General features: G+C 35.1%; 1 protein-coding gene across 1 annotated transcript in view; it reads right to left on the bottom strand.

The window, feature by feature from the left end:
- Nucleotides 1–2915: 2915 nt before the first annotated feature.
- Nucleotides 2916–17500, bottom strand: part of LOC142627475 (uncharacterized) — a 29509-nt gene continuing 14924 nt past the window's right edge. Inside the window, exons 3-4 of the mRNA XM_075801347.1 lie at nt 3015–3279; nt 2916–2920 (exon numbers count right to left, since the gene is read on the bottom strand). Coding sequence (XP_075657462.1) covers nt 2916–2920; nt 3015–3279 — 270 coding nt within the window. The remainder of the gene's footprint in view (nt 2921–3014; nt 3280–17500) is intronic.

Genomic DNA, 17500 nt, shown 5'->3' on the forward strand with positions numbered 1-17500 from the left:
CCCAGAAGATCCAAGAAGCACTTAATGGGCTGATTCAAGAGATTTAGGCTGATTCTAACGCAGGATATTCCAAGCTTGGCCCAAAGGAAGATGAAAGTGTAGTAAATTTAATTCAAGCTATTTAGGGCTGATCTGACTTAATTGGGAGTGATTTATGGCATGAATTAATGGCTGATTGACTTTCCAGCTCTGAATCATTTAAGGCAGATTTTTTTCCTATTTTGGATCTGCTAATTTCAGACTAAATCAGCTTTTATTTAGGGTTTTATTATTTAGTACGTTTTTTAGGTATTTTCCTTGTTTTTAGGTGCATTTAATGCTTTTTAGGTCAAACTTGATTCCTGATATGGTAAGGTATCAATTAGGGGTTATTTTAGAATATATTTTCTTGTCTGTCAAGTTTTGTGGAGTCTTTAAATAAGGTCTGAAGTCTGTAAACGTTTTTGAGAATATTGTTGAATAAAATTCAGAAAAGGTGAGGCTTTGCTCTCTTTTAGTTCTTCAAGAACTGTGAACTTATCAAGGATTCTTCCTTGTGGCGTTCAAACTTTATACCTTTGGTTCGTGATTTTTTATAATCATTGGGTCAAGGTCAACTTATACCTTTGGTTCGCGTTTCAATTATAAACGTTGGGTCAGGGTTTCTATCATAAATCTGATTTTTAGCTTTCCTGGGTTAAATATTCCAATATTTTTGTTGGGTCTCAAAGCGTGTCGATTGAGGTTCGCATCATTTGGTATCAGAGCCAGGTTCTAAAATCAGTTTTCTATCCCTTTATCTTTTGTTTCCTGTTATCATCCTATCCTGTTTCTGTTGTGTTCTTCATTCATCGTTCTTATTTTTTTTTGTTTTTGTTGAAGTGCACTAGGTTAAAATCGTGCACCCAGTTCCCAAAAAAAAATAAATAAATAAAAACGTGAAAAAAAAAAAAGACATCTGAAAGGAAATAGCAAAAAAAATTTTTTTTTTGTAGTTTCAGTTCTCTTAGACCAAAATATTGTTTTCTTTTGTCTTCTTCCTTTGATTTGGTATTTCTGTCATATCTTCTTGCCATTGGTATTTGTTTTAACACTACAAGTTGAATTTCTTGATCAAGTTTATTAGTTCATTGCAGAACTGAAAAGGCGAAGCTACGAGTGGAAAAAGGCAAGAGAGTGTGAGACTAATATCGGGAAAAAGCCAATTTAAGAGTGAAACACGAGTGGGAGTGACATAATTTGAGTGCAAACACGTGAGGGAGTGTTGTGAGGAATTATTTCTAACAATTCTTTGTTGTTTCAAAAGTATGTCTTTCAGGTGTGAAACATCAAATAGGGAATGCATAGCCTGTAAAATGATGGACGACTCCTCCCCTCCTTCCCTATTTGATGTTTCACACCTGAAAGACATACTTTTGAAACAACAGAGAATTGTTAGAAATAATTCCTCACAACACTCCCTCACGTGTTTGCACTCAAATTATGTCACTCCCACTCGTGTTTCACTCTTAAATTGGCTTTTTCCCGATATTAGTCTCATACTCTCTTGCCTTTTTCCACTCGTTGCTTCGCCTTTTCAGTTCTGCAATGAACTAACAAACTTGATCAAGAAATTCAACTTGTAGTGTTAAAACAAATACTAATGGCAAGAAAATATGAAAGAAACACTAAATCAAAGGAAGAAATACCAAATCAAAGGAAGAAGACAAAAGAAAACAATATTTTGGTCTGAGAGAACTGAAACTACAAACAATTTTTTTTTTTTTTTCAGATGTCTTTTTTTTTTTTTTTTTTTTTTTTTTTTTTTTTTTGGAACTGGGTGAACGATTTTAACCTAGTGCACTTCAACAAAAACAAAAAAATAAGAACGATGAATGAAGAACACAACAGAAACAGGATAGGATGATAACAGGAAACAAAAGATAAAGGGATAGAAAACTGATTTTAGAACTTGTGCTCTGATACCAAATGATGCGAACCTCAATCGACACGCTTTGAGACCCAACAAAAATATTGGAATATTTAACCCAGGAAAGCTAAAAATCAGATATTTGATAGAAACCCTGACCCAACGTTTATAATTGAAACGCGAACCAAAGGTATAAGTTGACTTTGACCCAATGATTATAAAGAATCACGAACCAAATGTATAAAGTTTGAATGCCACAAGGAAGAATCCTTGATAAGTTCACAGTTCTTGAAGAACCAAAAGAGAGCAAAGCCTCACCTTTTCTGAATTTTATTCAATAATAATTTGAAAAACGTTTACAGACTTCAGAGCCTATTTAAGGACTCCACAAAACTTGACAGACAAGAAAATATATTCTGAAATAACTCCTAATTGATACCTTACCATATCAGGAATCAAGTTTGACCTAAAAAGTATTAAATGCACCTAAAAAAAGGAAAATACCTAAAAAACGTACTAAATAATAAAACCCTAAATAAAAGCTGATTTGGTCTGAAATTAGCAGATCCAAAATAAGAAAAAATCTGCCTTAACTGATACAGAGCTGGAAAGTCAATCAGCCATTAATTCATGCCATAAATCACTCCCAATTAAGTCAGATCAGCCCTAAATAGCTTGAATTAAATTTACTACACTTTCATCTTCCTTTGGGCCAAGCTTAGAACATCCTACGTTAGAATCAACCCAAATCTCTTGAATCAGCCTATTAAGTGCTTCTTGGATCTTCTTGGATCTTGCTCTTGTAATAGGCACAACTGGAACATGCAATGGATCCTTGAATGCTTGTTGATTCTCATCATAATGTTTTGGAATTCACTAGGAGTGTTTTTTAGACCAAAGGGCATAACATTCCACTCATAGTCACCAAAAGGTGTGGTAAAAGCAGTTTTATACCTATCCTTCTCGCTAATCTGAACTTGCCAAAATCCAGATTTCATATCAAATTTGGAAAATATGACAGCATCACTCAGCCTATGAACAAGATCATTTTTATTGGGGATAGGGTACCTGATCCACTCTAAGACTTTGTTCAAAGGTTTGTAGTTAATCACAAGACGAGGGGTACCTCTCTCAAGCTCAGTATTTTTCTGAACATAGAAAGCAGCACAAGACCAAGGAGACTTGCTATTTCTAATAAGTTTTTTCTTGAGCAAATCATTGATCTCACTTTTACAAAATTCAACAGTTTCAGCATTCATTTGAATAGGATGAGCTTTAGCAGTAATATTCTTTTCATTAAAATCTTTAGCATAAGGCAAGTTAACAATGTGTTTCTTTCTGTGCCAAAAAGCATTAGGAATTTCAGAACAAACGTCACTCATTAATATTTTCTGAAAATTAACAATTTTGGATTGAAGTAGTTTATCAGAAAGTTGTTCAACAATTTTCTTGTAGCTAACTTCTTGTTGAAGGAAGTTGAGGTGTTTGACTTTAGCATGGATCAGATTAAAAGTATCAGGGGTTTCATGCTTTGGACAAAATTTGAATTTTACTTTCTGTCCAAAGGGATCAGTAGTAATTCCATCATTCTTAGTAAGGAAAGGATACAAAGAATTAATAAAAGGCAAACCAAGAATTACTTTATCAGTCATGTTTTTAACAAGTACAGAGGGGATCTTAAAGCAAACACTGTACTTGTTAAATACTGTACTTGTCAACAAGAAATAATTCAATAAAAATAGTGTTTGCTTTAAGATCCCCTCTGTACTTGTTCAATGTTTAATTTCAGAACACTATAAAATAACAAAACTATGAAATTAATCTAAAACTTCAATGTTTAATTTCAAACTTCTAGAATTAAATAGTTTAGTTTCAATTTTTTAATTTTTTCCTCTTACAAACCACCTTAAATCATAGGCGCGCTACTGGCCTTATACATGTCTTATTATCAACAGAAGAAATTGGATTTTTGTATAAATAAAATCATGCATTGGATTAGGTGGCCTAAGTTAAGTACTTGAATTGGATTGAAGGTTGATGTAACTCAAGAAGTTACAACATAAAATATAAATATTTGAAAATTGTATCCATCATTTCTTTGTCACACTTTTGCTGCTTGTTCCTTTAGCCAAAGTCTTGTTTAATGACCATTAATATAATTCCAGACTTTACAGTTGCAAATAGAATACCTATACATACAATGTGGTCCATTGGAGACTCTTGCACCAATACAACAACAAGATCACAGTTTATTTTATAGGTACACCAATACATTTTATGATAGCAAAAAAAAAGAGACCATAACTCTTTCAGGATGCCTCAAGACAGTTAACCACAAAATCAACTCCATATATTGAAAGTGTTTCAAGTCTCCAACGACTATATGTCCATAAACTCACATCATAACCCACACCGCTAGATAAAATCAATCATTGGGTAGAAATGTTGCTGATTTCGTCATTTTTTGGAGGTTCATATGGCGGCCGGTTTTCAAGTTTTGCTTCAGCAGCAGCGAGATTCTCTTTAGCTTAATGATTCTTTCTTGATGAGATTCTTCTTGCTTCTCAAGTCTTCCATTTCTTTATATTTTTCCCTCGTACTTGCACCCCCTATACAAAATGTAAATGAACCTCCAAACCTGAGAGTAAATACAATCGTGTGACAAGAAACGTACAGCTACGAGGCACCACATAAGATTCTTTCTTGACAAAATTTATAGCTGACTCTTCAAAAGTTATAAGATAGAAAACTTACTTTAACATACATTGTCCTCAATTTCGCCAGTGAAGGTAAAATCAGGCCAACGCAAGCATGGAACAGGCAAAAAATATTGTGACTAAAACTTCAATTTCCTGCAGATTAAAATTGAACAGTGTAAATGTCCCAACATCTAACACCAGAGTCACAATAGACAAATATATTTCTCATAATTCCATAAATATAAGATGTGTACCTGATAATCATAAGCTACTATAGACAACACAAGTCCCATTATAATAAAGGAGACACAATTTTTTGCATAGCCTGCAAAATGATGGACGACTCCTCCCCTCCTTCCTTATTTGATGTTTCACACCTGAAAGACATACTTTTGAAACAACAAAGAATTGTTAGAAATAATTCCTCACAACACTCCCTCACGTGTTTGCACTCAAATTATGTCACTCCCACTCGTGTTTCACTCTTAAATTGGCTTTTTCCCGATATTAGTCTCACACTCTCTTGCCTTTTTCCACTCGTAGCTTCGCCTTTTCAGTTCTGCAATGAACTAATAAACTTGATCAAGAAATTCAACTTGTAGTGTTAAAACAGATACCGATGGCAAGAAAATATGACAGAAATACCAAATCAAAGGAAGAAGACAAAAGAAAACAATATTTTGGTCTGAGAGAACTGAAACTACAAACAAAATTTTTTTTTCCAGATGTCTTTTTTTTTCACGTTTTTTTTTTCTTTTTTTTTTTGAACTGGATGCACGATTTTAACCTAGTGCACTTCAACAAAAAAAAAAAAAAAAAAAGAACGATGAATGAAGAACACAAAAGAAACAGGATAGGATGATAACAGGAAACAAAAGATAAAGGGATAGAAAACTGATTTTAGAACCGGTGCTCTGATACCAAATGATGTGAACCTCAATCGACACGCTTTGAGGCCCAACAAAAATATTGGAATATTTACCCAGGAAAGCTAAAATTCAGATTTATGATAGAAACCCTGACCAAACGTTTATAATCGAAACGCGAACCAAAGGTATAAGTTGACCTTGACCCAATAATTATAAAGAATCACGAACCAAAAGTATAAAGTTTGAACGCCACAAGAAAGAATCCTTGATAAGTTCACAGTTCTTGAAGGACCAAAAGAGAGCAAAGCCTCACCTTTTCTGATTTCTATTCAATAATATTCTGAAAAACGTTTACAGACTTCAGGGCCTATTTAAGGACTCCACAAAACTTGACAGACAAGAAAATATATTCTAAAATAACTCCTAATTGATACCTTACCATATCAGGAATCAAGTTTGACCTAAAAAGCATTAAATACACCTAAAAACAAGGAAAATACCTAAAAAACGTGCTAAATAATAAAACCCTAAATAAAAGTTGATTTGGTCTGAAATTAGCAGATCCACAATAGGAAAAAATCTGCCTTAACTGATACAGAGCTGGAGAGTCAATCAGTCATTAATTCATGCCATAAATCACTCCCAATTAAGCCAGATCAGACCTAAATAGCTTGAATTAAATTTACTACACTTTCATCTTCATTTGGGCCAAGCTTGGAATATCCTGCGTTAGAATCAGCCCAAATCTCTTGAATCAGCTCATTAAGTGCTTCTTGGATCTTCTTGGATCTTGCTCTTGTAATAGGCCAAACTGGAACATGCAATGGATCCTTGAATGCTTGTTGATTCTCATCACTTCCTCTTGTAAACCCATTTGCAACCAGGTTTAATGCCATTAGGCGCCTCTATAAGATCCCAAACTTGATTAGAATACATAGAATCCAATTCAGATTTCATAGCTTGGACCCAATGATGTGCATCTATATCATTCATTGATTCATCATAAGTGTAAGGATCTGATTCAATCTCTTCTGAGATAGTTTCATAAGTTTCTCCCAAACCTATAAATCTTATAGGAGGCCGAACAATTCTCCCACTACGATGAGGTACCTGAGTACTAGATATCTCGTGAGTAGTATCTTGTGGTGTATCTAATACAGTCACATCATCCCCAGTTTCATGCATTGGTTGTTCAACTATAGATTCTTTCATTTCAGCCAATACAACTCTACTTGATGCGAAACTCAATCGACACGCTTTGAGACCCAACAAAAATATTGGAATATTTAACCCAGGAAAGCTAAAAATCAGATTTATGATAGAAACCCTGACCCAACGTTTATAATCGAAACGCGAACCAAAGGTATAAATTGACCTTGACCCAATGATTATAAAGAATCACGAACCAAAGGTATAAAGTTTGAACGCCACAAGGAAGAATCCTTGATAAGTTCACAGTTCTTGAAGAACCAAAAGAGAGCAAAGCCTCACCTTTTCTGAATTTTATTCAACAATATTCTGAAAAAACGTTTACAGACTTCAGAGCCTATTTAAGGGCTCCACAAAACTTGACAGACAAGAAAATATATTTTGAAATAACTCCTAATTGATACCTTACCATATCAGGAATCAAGTTTGACCTAAAAACCATTAAATGCACCTAAAAACAAGGAAAATACCTAAAAAACGTACTAAATAATAAAACCCTAAATAAAAGCTGATTTGGTCTGAAATTAGCAGATCCAAAATAGGAAAAATTCTGCCTTAACTGATACAGAGCTGGAAAGTCAATCAGCCATTAATTCATGCCATAAATCACTCCCAATTAAGTCAGATCAGCCCTAAATAGCTTGAATTAAATTTACTACACTTTCACCTTCCTTTGGGCAAAGCTTGGAACATTCTGCGTTAGAATCAGCCAAAATCTCTTGAATCAGCCCATTAAGTGCTTCTTGGATCTTCTTGGATCTTGTTCTTGTAATAGGCCCAACTGGAACATGCAATGGATCCTTGAATGCTTGTTGATTCTCATCATTCCCCCTCTCTTCAAAAGGATTCGTCCTCGAATCGTCACCTACATCAAAAGGAGAAAGATCAGAAACATTAAATGTAGCACTAATGTTATACTCACCTGGAAGATCCAACTTGTATGCATTATCATTGATTCTCTCAAGGACTTGAAATGGACCATCCCCTCTAGGATGCAGCTTAGACCGCCTACGAGCTGAAAATCTTTCTTTTCTCATATGCACCCAAACCCAATCACCCGATTCAAAGAGCACTTGTCGACGGCCCTTGTTGGCTTTAGTCGCACTTTCATGGAGTTTCTTCACCATCTCAGCCTTCTTCTCACCATCCAAACTAGTCATATCATTAATCTGATTATATGCAAACTCAATGAATGGCAAACGATCCTCCCCATTTTTCAAGTTCTTCTGAAGTATAGTACGCAATTCCTCAACTTGACTTTGAAGTTCCTTTATCTCCTCCCGATTACTCCTATAGGCTGGTCGGTTAGGAATTGTCGCACCTGACACGAAATCAATAGGTCGCAACCCACTAGAAACATCATTAGGAAACACACTAGGCAAAGATTCCTCAAATTTGTTAGTATTAAAACACACCTCTTTGTACAAGAGTACAAATATAGGCTGGTTTGTATAAAAAACACTCTTGACATCACTCGCCTTAGCATAAAAACTCCCTTGTTTTTTTGTTTTTCTCTCATTTTTTCCACCCTCAACTGTCTTTTCATTCTTTTTTATGTTTTTATTTTCTCTTTTCTGTTCACACTCTTTTATTCTTTCACTCTCTTTCTCATCATCTTTTTTTGCATTCTCAATCTCACAATTTTTCAACTCATTTTCTCTTTTCAGTTTCACTTGATCTTCATACACTTGTCTCGGAGTCAACGGTACAAGAGTAATGGTTTTATTATCTTTAACAAAAGAATACCTATTCTTGAACCCATCATGATTGACTCTCCTGTCAAACTGCCATGGCCTGCCCAATAAAATGTGACCCGCTTGCATTGGAACAACATCACAAAGTACTTCATCCTTGTACCTCCCAATTGAAAAAGAAACCAGTACTTGCTTATTTACCTTAACTTCTCCACAATCATTCAACCACTGCAACTTATATGGTCTAGGGTGTTTCAAGGTAGGTAAATTCAGTTTTTCAACTAAAGTAGTACTAGCCACATTAGTACAGCTCCCCCCATCTATAATCATACTACATACCTTGTTGTTGACGTGGCATCTAGTGTGAAAAATGTTCTCCCTTTGTTGTTCCATGTCATCCTCTTTAACTTGGGCACTTAAAGCACGCCTTGCAACAAGCGACTCACCCTCCACTGGATACTCCACTTCTTCATCACAAGCATCCTCAAGTGATGGAATCTGGTCATCATCTTCCTCGCTTTCAGTTTCCACCTCTCCATCAATACGTGCAATCATGGTCCTCTTATTTGGGCATTGTGAAGCAATATGACCTACTCCCAAACAACGAAAACACTTAATATCACGATTACGAGTCTGGGATTCAGTTTTACCTTTGTTGACACTGGGAGCTTCATCTCTCCTTTTTTGTGGTTCGGCTTTGGACTTGAAAACAGAGCCTTCGTCTTTCCTCCCATTTGACCTCCATGAAGTAGAGGAGCCCGGATTTTGAAATGACCGAGTTCCATTCCTTTTAAGCTGTCGTTCCACCTTTATTGCCATGTGCACCATGTCCTCCAACTCCACATAGTGCTGCAACTCCACCGCGTTGGCAATGTCCCGATTCAGCCCATTCAGAAACCTTGCCATGGTAGCTTCTCTATCCTCCTCTACAATTTCCCGAATCATGGCAATCTCCATCTCCTTGTGGTAGTCATCCACGCTCCTATAGCCTTGAGTAAGACTCTGTAATTTCTGATACAAGTCCCTATAGTAGTGACTAGGAACAAACCGCCTTCTCATGATTGCCTTCATTTCCTCCCAACTCTCAATAGGTCTCTCACGGTTTCTCCTTCTGTTCATCACAAGTTGATCCCACCATATAATAGCATAGTCAGTAAACTCAATGACAGCGAGTTTTACCTTTTTCTCCTCGGAGTAATTGTGGCACTCAAAGATTAACTCCACCTTCTTCTCCCACTCCAAGTATGCTTCTGGATTATTTTTCCCTTGGAATGTTGGTATCTTCATTTTTATGTTTCTTAGGTTCCTGTCAGTCCCATCTTGCCATCTTAGATCTCTTCGGAAACCTCCACCACGCCTTTCTCTCCTTGGCACAAACCTGCCTTCATTGTTCAGTGAAGCTTGATCTTCTTCATCTTCAAACTCATCCTCGTGGTAGTGATCAGAATCATTCATGTGAGAACGCCTTTCTTGCCTTCTAGCATTAGGGCCTCTTTGGGGACGCTCCTCACGCAAAGTAGCAATAACAGTGTCTTGCCTATCCATCCGATCCCGAATCTCATTAAACACCACGTTCATGCGTTCAAATTGTTGTTGCATAGCCTGTAAAATGATGGACGACTCCTCCCCTCCTTCCCTATTTGATGTTTCACACCTGAAAGACATACTTTTGAAACAACAGAGAATTGTTAGAAATAATTACTCACAACACTCCCTCACGTGTTTGCACTCAAATTATGTCACTCCCACTCGTGTTTCACTCTTAAATTGGCTTTTTCCCGATATTAGTCTCACACTCTCTTGCCTTTTTCCACTCGTTGCTTCGCCTTTTCAGTTCTGCAATGAACTAACAAACTTGATCAAGAAATTCAACTTGTAGTGTTAAAACAAATACCAATGTCACGAAAATATGACAGAAATACCAAATCAAAGGAAGAAGACAAAACAAAACAAAATTTTGGTCTGAGAGAACTGAAACTACAAACAAATTTTTTTTTTTTTTTTTTTTTTTGCTATTTCCTTTCAGATGTCTTTTTTTCAGGTTTTTTTTTTTTTTTTTTGAAACTAGGTGCACGATTTTAACCTAGTGCACTTCAACAAAAACAAAAAAAATTAGAACGATGAATGAAGAATACAAAAGAAACAGGATAGGATGATAACAGGAAACAAAAGATAAAGGGATAGAAAACTGATTTTAGAACCTGTGCTCTGATACCAAATGATGCGAACCTCAATCGACACGCTTTGAGACCCAACAAAAATATTGGAATATTTAACCCAGGAAAGCTAAAAATCAGATTTATGATAGAAACCTTGACCCAACGTTTATAATCGAAACGCGAACCAAAGGTATCAATTGACCTTGACCCAATGATTATAAAGAATCACGAACCAAAGGTATAAAGTATGAACGCCACAAGGAAGAATCCTTGATAAGTTCACAGTTCTTGAAGAACCAAAAGAGAGCAAAGCCTCACCTTTTCTGAATTTTATTCAACAATATTCTGAAAAAAACGTTTACAGACTTCAGTGCCTATTTAAGGACTCCACAAAAGTTGACAGACAAGAAAATATATTCTGAAATAACTCCTAATTGATACCTTACCATATCAGGAATCAAGTTTGACCTAAAAAGCATTAAATGCACCTAAAAACAAGGAAAATACCTAAAAAACGTACTAAATAATAAAACCCTAAATAAAAGCTGATTTGGTCTGAAATTAGCAGATCCAAAATAGGAAAAAATCTGCCTTAACTGATACAGAGCTGGAAAGTCAATCAGCCATTAATTCATGCCATAAATCACTCCCAATTAAGTCAGATCAGCCCTAAATAGCTTGAATTAAATTTACTACACTTTCATCTTCCTTTGGGCCAAGCTTGGAACATCCTGCGTTAGAATCAGCCCAAATCTCTTGAATCAGCCCATTAAGTGCTTCTTGGATCTTGCTCTTGTAATAGGCCCAACTGGAACATGCAATGGATCCTTGAATGCTTGTTGATTCTCATCACTACTTCTAGGATCAAAATTATTCATGTAGTCATTTTCCAAGAATTTGGCATTTGTGATAACAAACACTTTATTATCCTTATGACTATAGAATAAACCTTCAACAATTCCTTTTGGATACTCTACAAAAAATACCACTTCTGTTATAGACTGTAACTTGTCAAACTTTCCTTTTACACATATGCCCATTCCACAACTTTACAGGTGTTTTAGAAACAGACTTCGAAGTTACAAAATTCAAAAGATACATTGCAGTACTTAGGACATATCCCCAAAAAGAAATTGGTAGAGTCGAATAACTCAACATGGATCTAACCATATCTAAAAGAGTCTTATTCCTTCTTTCCATTATACCCTTTTGTTGTGGAGTTCCAAGTGCAATCAATTGAGATATAATCCCATTTTTAGTCAAGTAATTCTTGAAATCCCAAAGAAGGTATTCGCCACCTCGTTCAGATCGAATGGCCTTTATGCGTTTACCTAAACTTCAGCCCTAAACTCTTTGAACTTTTCAAAAGTTTCGAACTTCCGTTTCATTTGGTACACATAACCAAATCTAGAGTAATCATTAGTGAAAGTAATGAAATACTCATAGCCATCTCTTGCTTGGATTGACATAGGACCACATACATCTGAATGTACTAGTTCTAGCAAATCTTGAGCTTTTCTACCTTTCGCATTAAAAGGTCGTTTGGTCATTTTACCTTCCAAACAAGATTCACAAACTAGAAAACTATCAAAGTCCATGGGCCCTAAGAGTCCATCTTTGATAAGTCTTTGAATTCTGTTTGAATTAATATGACCCAAACGCAAGTGCCAAAGATATGCTTCACTAGTAGAAGGAAACTTTTTCTTTAATGATTTCACAAGTGAATTATTATCTAATTCAGGATTATATAATTCATGCTTATCAGAAGTTAAAATATAAAGACCATCCACAATATTTGCAGAACAGATAAACACTTTACCCTTCTTTATTACAACATTTTCTTTAAGGATAACACAATATTCATGTTTACCTAAATAAGTTGCAGAAATTAAATTCTTACGAACATTAGGTACACAAAGACAATCTTCCAATATTAAAACCCTAGACTCAAAGCATAAATTAACAACTCCAATAGCTATAACCGGAATCCTGCTCCCATCAGCCAAAGTAAGAAACAATTCCCCTTCATTCAGTTTTCTAGTCTCCTGAAACCCTTGCAAAAAATTGTGGATATGATTAGTACAACCTGAATCCACACACCAGGATTCTGTGAGATTCTGTAGCAAACATATTTCAAGAAGAAATGAACTTTTCATACCCTTATTCTTGGCAGCTTTGAACTTTGGAAAATTTCTCTTCCAATGTCCTTTCTCACCATAATAGAAACATTGTCCTTTAGCTTTCTTTCATTTGTTAGCAATTCCTAAGGCAATTTGTTTACCTTCTTGCTTAGTGAAGTCCTTCTTCTTTTTCTTCTTACTCTTGCCTTTCGACTTAGGTTGAGAAGTAGAAACTTCACCCATATTGGCTTCAACACTAGAAGTACCAAGGATGTCTTCCGCCACTACCAATTCATTTATCAATTCAGATAATGAATAAATCTTTTTGTTCATATTATAATTGAGTCTGAATTCCTTGAATGATTCTAGTAGTGGCTGGAGTATCATATCCACTTGGAATTCTCCATCAATATTGGCACCTCAAACCTCCAATGTATTCAGATTAGAGATCATTGTAAGACAATGCTCCCTCACTGAACTACGTTCAGCCATTTTTGTATTATAAATCTGCCTCATGGTTTCTTGCCTTGCAGAACGGCCTTACTCATCAAACATCTCCTTCAGACTTAGCATGATGTCCGAAGCTAGTTCCACATCCTGTATTTAATGCTGTAGTGCATTTGAGATAGATGCTAGGATGTAGCACTTGGCCATTTTATTATATTTCTACCAACGATCATATCGTTGTTTTTCCTCAAAAGGAGCATATAATGAAGGAAAGCTAGGACATGGTTAAGTAAGCACATATTTGTGCTCTTCACCTGTAAGAACAATGTCCAAATTTCTTTTCCAGTCAACGTAGTTGGATCCAGTTAGCTTGTTTTGATTAAGAATAGTAACAAGTGGGCTAAATGATGCCATGATCAAATCTGAAAATAATAAACATGAATATAATAAGTAAACTGGACATTATCGATTTAGCATATAAACATAGAGTATGGAACTTTAATAAAACCACAATATAATATATGCAACGACAACTCAATAACATATTCAATATCCTTCAGCATAGAGTGAACATTAAATACTATGATTGATTTAGAACTATTCTCATTATTAGTGTTATCATGATAACTCTTATCAAACACTAATAATATGTCGTTTTAAATTTGGCCTCTAAGTAATAATAGCAAGAACTCAGCATAGAGGATACTATAATACTTAGTCTAGTGTATACCATTGTCCAGAATCATGTGTAGCCACATTTCATCCCTTCAATAGGCCTATTTTGTAGTACCATGATAAAAACACCCTCGGCATGGAATGCAAAGCTCGAAACTAAGACAAGGTGTTTGATCAAACCACAATAAACCAGGAAATTCAATCTTGTAAGACCATGAAATAAATACTCTCCGCATGAAATGCTAAACTTGAGGAAAAGACAAAGTATATATTTAACACTACTATGAACCAACAATGGAGGCCGTGAGATGCAACCCTTGTATCTCTTTCCCACTAGATGTTTCAAATTAAAGGTTTTCAATTTGTAAACATGTGTAATCTAATCACACACAGCCTTGCACTTTATACATTTGAAAACACTTAGAAAAAAGTTCAAAATTCCCTTTAGTGGCATTTTCGCGAGAATCTCACGACTAAGCTCTTCCCACAAAAATGAGTTAAGGCAAAAAAATGAAAACACAAAAATCAAACAGAAACTTTCGTGACTGTCTGGTGACTATTTCGCAAGTAAAGCTTACCCGTGAAATATTTTTGAAAACACAAAATTCAGATGGAAGCTTTCGCGACTGTCTTGCGACTATTTCGCGAGCAAAGCTTACTCGCGAAAAACCCGTGTTTTCTTTTTTTAAAGGGAAGATTTGGAAAATTTTCAACGGTTTTCCATAAACAAACAACCACCATATGAACATAATAGATGGAATTTGATATCAAAACTAAATTCCATTGATGTTATAGCCTTAAAGATCAATTTAACATACTTAAATTCAAATTTAAATAATATCATAACATCAATATCAGTTTTTACCAAATCATAGTTTCAACAACCATGCAAAAAAATTAAATACATATATAATCTTTTAACATCATGAAACTATTATCTTTAATTCCAAAACTCACAAAACTGATGGAAAATAACATGTTTGTATCGCATACAACACATACACAACTAAAAAATAACGGATCTACTTCATTCATAAATGTTAACATGTACTATATAAGTTTCAGAATTTAAGAACAAGAAAGTATACCTTGGAGCAGTGAATTTCAAAACCGAAGATCAGAAGCACTTGGAAACACTTTCAATCTTTACTCCAATTCCACTAACGCCCAAAATGTGTGGTCTCTCAATCAGTTTTTCAAATGGAGAATGTCAAAGTGTCTAACACTTCTTACACCACTTCACAAATAGTGTTCTTCCAATTCCACCTCCCTTATAGAAAATTCTATATGTTTCTCTCTTTGTATCTAACTGATTATCTAATTGGGCTGGCCTTTTGAGCCTTCTAATTGGGTTTAAGTATGTGGCTTGGAGTGGGACCAAAAAGGACCAATAAGACACTAGCTCTAATGGGCCTTGGGCTTTTCTATCAACTCTTGACAAGTTCAAAGTTACCATTAACTATATTTAATACCACTATATAAATATAGTTGCACTTTAGGCCTTATTTATAAATTATATCCCAAGACTTTATTGTACATGCAACCCCTTCATAAAATATTCGTAGTAATACAAAGTCATGAATGTAGACTGCCATTTTGTAAATTACTACATCTTATCCTTGAGTACCCAGTTTAATCCTTTAAAGTTATTCATCATATATTTATGAAATTCAATTTCATAAATATATACTTTAGTAACTTCTTACCAAAGTGGTTAGGCCTAACTCTTTAAATAACTAAACCCATTAAACTTATCTCAAGACAATATTTTATATCTCCGTGAAGAGAGTATGAATTCTATCTTGAGATTATATGTTCCATCAACACTAAATGTGGCTGCCCAACATACTGAGGTTTTGACCGTTACTTTAGATCTCACTCTTGATATATCAAAACAACCTACACTTCATGATCAAGTCCATTATCCTCTCAGGATTAAGAGTTCATATAAATAGAAGTCAGGAGATTTATTATTCAATTGACAGTCGTTAGGAGAATTGATGAGAATCAACAAGCATTCAAGGATACATTGCATGTTCCAGTTGGGCCTATTACAAGAGCAAGATCCAAGAAGATCAAAGAAGCACTTAATGGGCTGATTCAAGAGATTTGAGTTGATTTTAACGCAGGATATTACAAGCTTGGCCCAAAGGAAGATGAAAGCATGATAAATTTAATTCAAGCTATTTTGGGCTGATTTTGCTTAATTGGGAGTGATTTTGCTTAGCTTGGCCCAAAGGATCCATTGCATGTATCAGTTAAGGCAGATTATTTCCTATTTTGGATTTGCTAATTTCAGACCAAATCAACTTTTATTTAGGGTTTTATTATTTAGTACGTTTTTTTAGGTATTTTCCTTGTTTTTAGGTGCATTTAAGGCTTTTTAGGTCAAATTTGATTCCTGATATGGTAAGGTATCAATTAGGAGTTATTTTAGAATATATTTTCTTGTCTGTCAAGTTTTGTGGAGTCCTTAAATAGGCCCTGAAGTTTGTAAAAGTTTTTTAGAATATTATTGAATAAAATTCAGAAAAGGTGAGGCTTTGCTCTCTTTTGGTTCTTCAAGAACTGTGAACTTATCAAGGATTCTTCCTTGTGGCGTTCAAACTTTATACCTTTCGTTCGTGATTCTTTATAATCATTGGGTTAAGGTCAACTTATACCTTTGGTTCGCGTTTCAATTATAAACGTTGGGTCAGGGTTTCTATCATAAATCTGACTTTTAGCTTTCCTGGGTTAAATATTCCAATATTTTTGTTGGGTCTCAAAGCGTGTCGATTAAGGTTCGCATCATTTGGTATCAGAGCACAGGTTCTAAAATCAGTTTCCTATCCCTTTATCTTTTGTTTCTTGTTATCATCCTATCTTGTTTCTTTTGTGTTCTTCATTCATCGTTCTTATTTTTTTGTTTTTGTTGAAGTGCACTAGGTTAAAATCATTCACCCAGTTCCAAAAAAAAAAAAAAAAAAAAACGTGAAAAAAAAAGACATCTGAAAAAAAAAAAAAAAAAAAAAATTTGTTTGTAGTTTCAATTCTCTCAGACCAGAATATCGTTTTCTTTTGTCCTCTTCCTTTAATTTAGTGTTTCTGTTATATTTTCATGTCGTTGGTATTTGTTTTTACACTACAAGTTGAATTTCTTGATCAAGTTTATTAGTTTAATGAAGAACTGAAAAGGCGAAGTTACGAGTGGAAAAAGGCAAGAGAGTGTGAGACTGTTATTGGGAAAAAGCCAATTTAAGAGTGAAACACGAGTTGGGTTGACATAATTTGAGTGCATCATTCTCTGTTGTTTCAAATAGGGAAGGAGGGGAGGAGTCGTCCATCATTTTACAGGCTATGCAACAACAATTTGAACGCATGAACGTGGTGTTTAATGAGATTTGGGATCGGATGGATAGGCAAGACACTGTTATTGCTACTTTGCGTGAGGAGCGTCCCCAAAGAGGCCCTAATGCTAGAAGGCTTAAGGTATTCTCGCATGAATGATTCTGATGACTACCACGAGTGATGCGAACCTCAATCGACACGCTTAGAGACCTAACAAAAATATTGGAATACTTGCCCAAGAAAGCTAAAAATTAGATTTATGAAAGAAACCCTGACCCAACGTTTATAATTGAAACGCGAACCAAAGGTATAAGTTGACATTGACCCAATGATTATAAAGAATCACGAACCAAAGGTATAAAGTTTGAACGCCACAAGGAAGAATCCTTGATAAGTTCACAGTTCTTGAA

This window comes from Castanea sativa, chromosome 1, assembly GCF_040712315.1.
Source record: "Castanea sativa cultivar Marrone di Chiusa Pesio chromosome 1, ASM4071231v1".
NCBI lineage: Eukaryota > Viridiplantae > Streptophyta > Magnoliopsida > Fagales > Fagaceae > Castanea > Castanea sativa.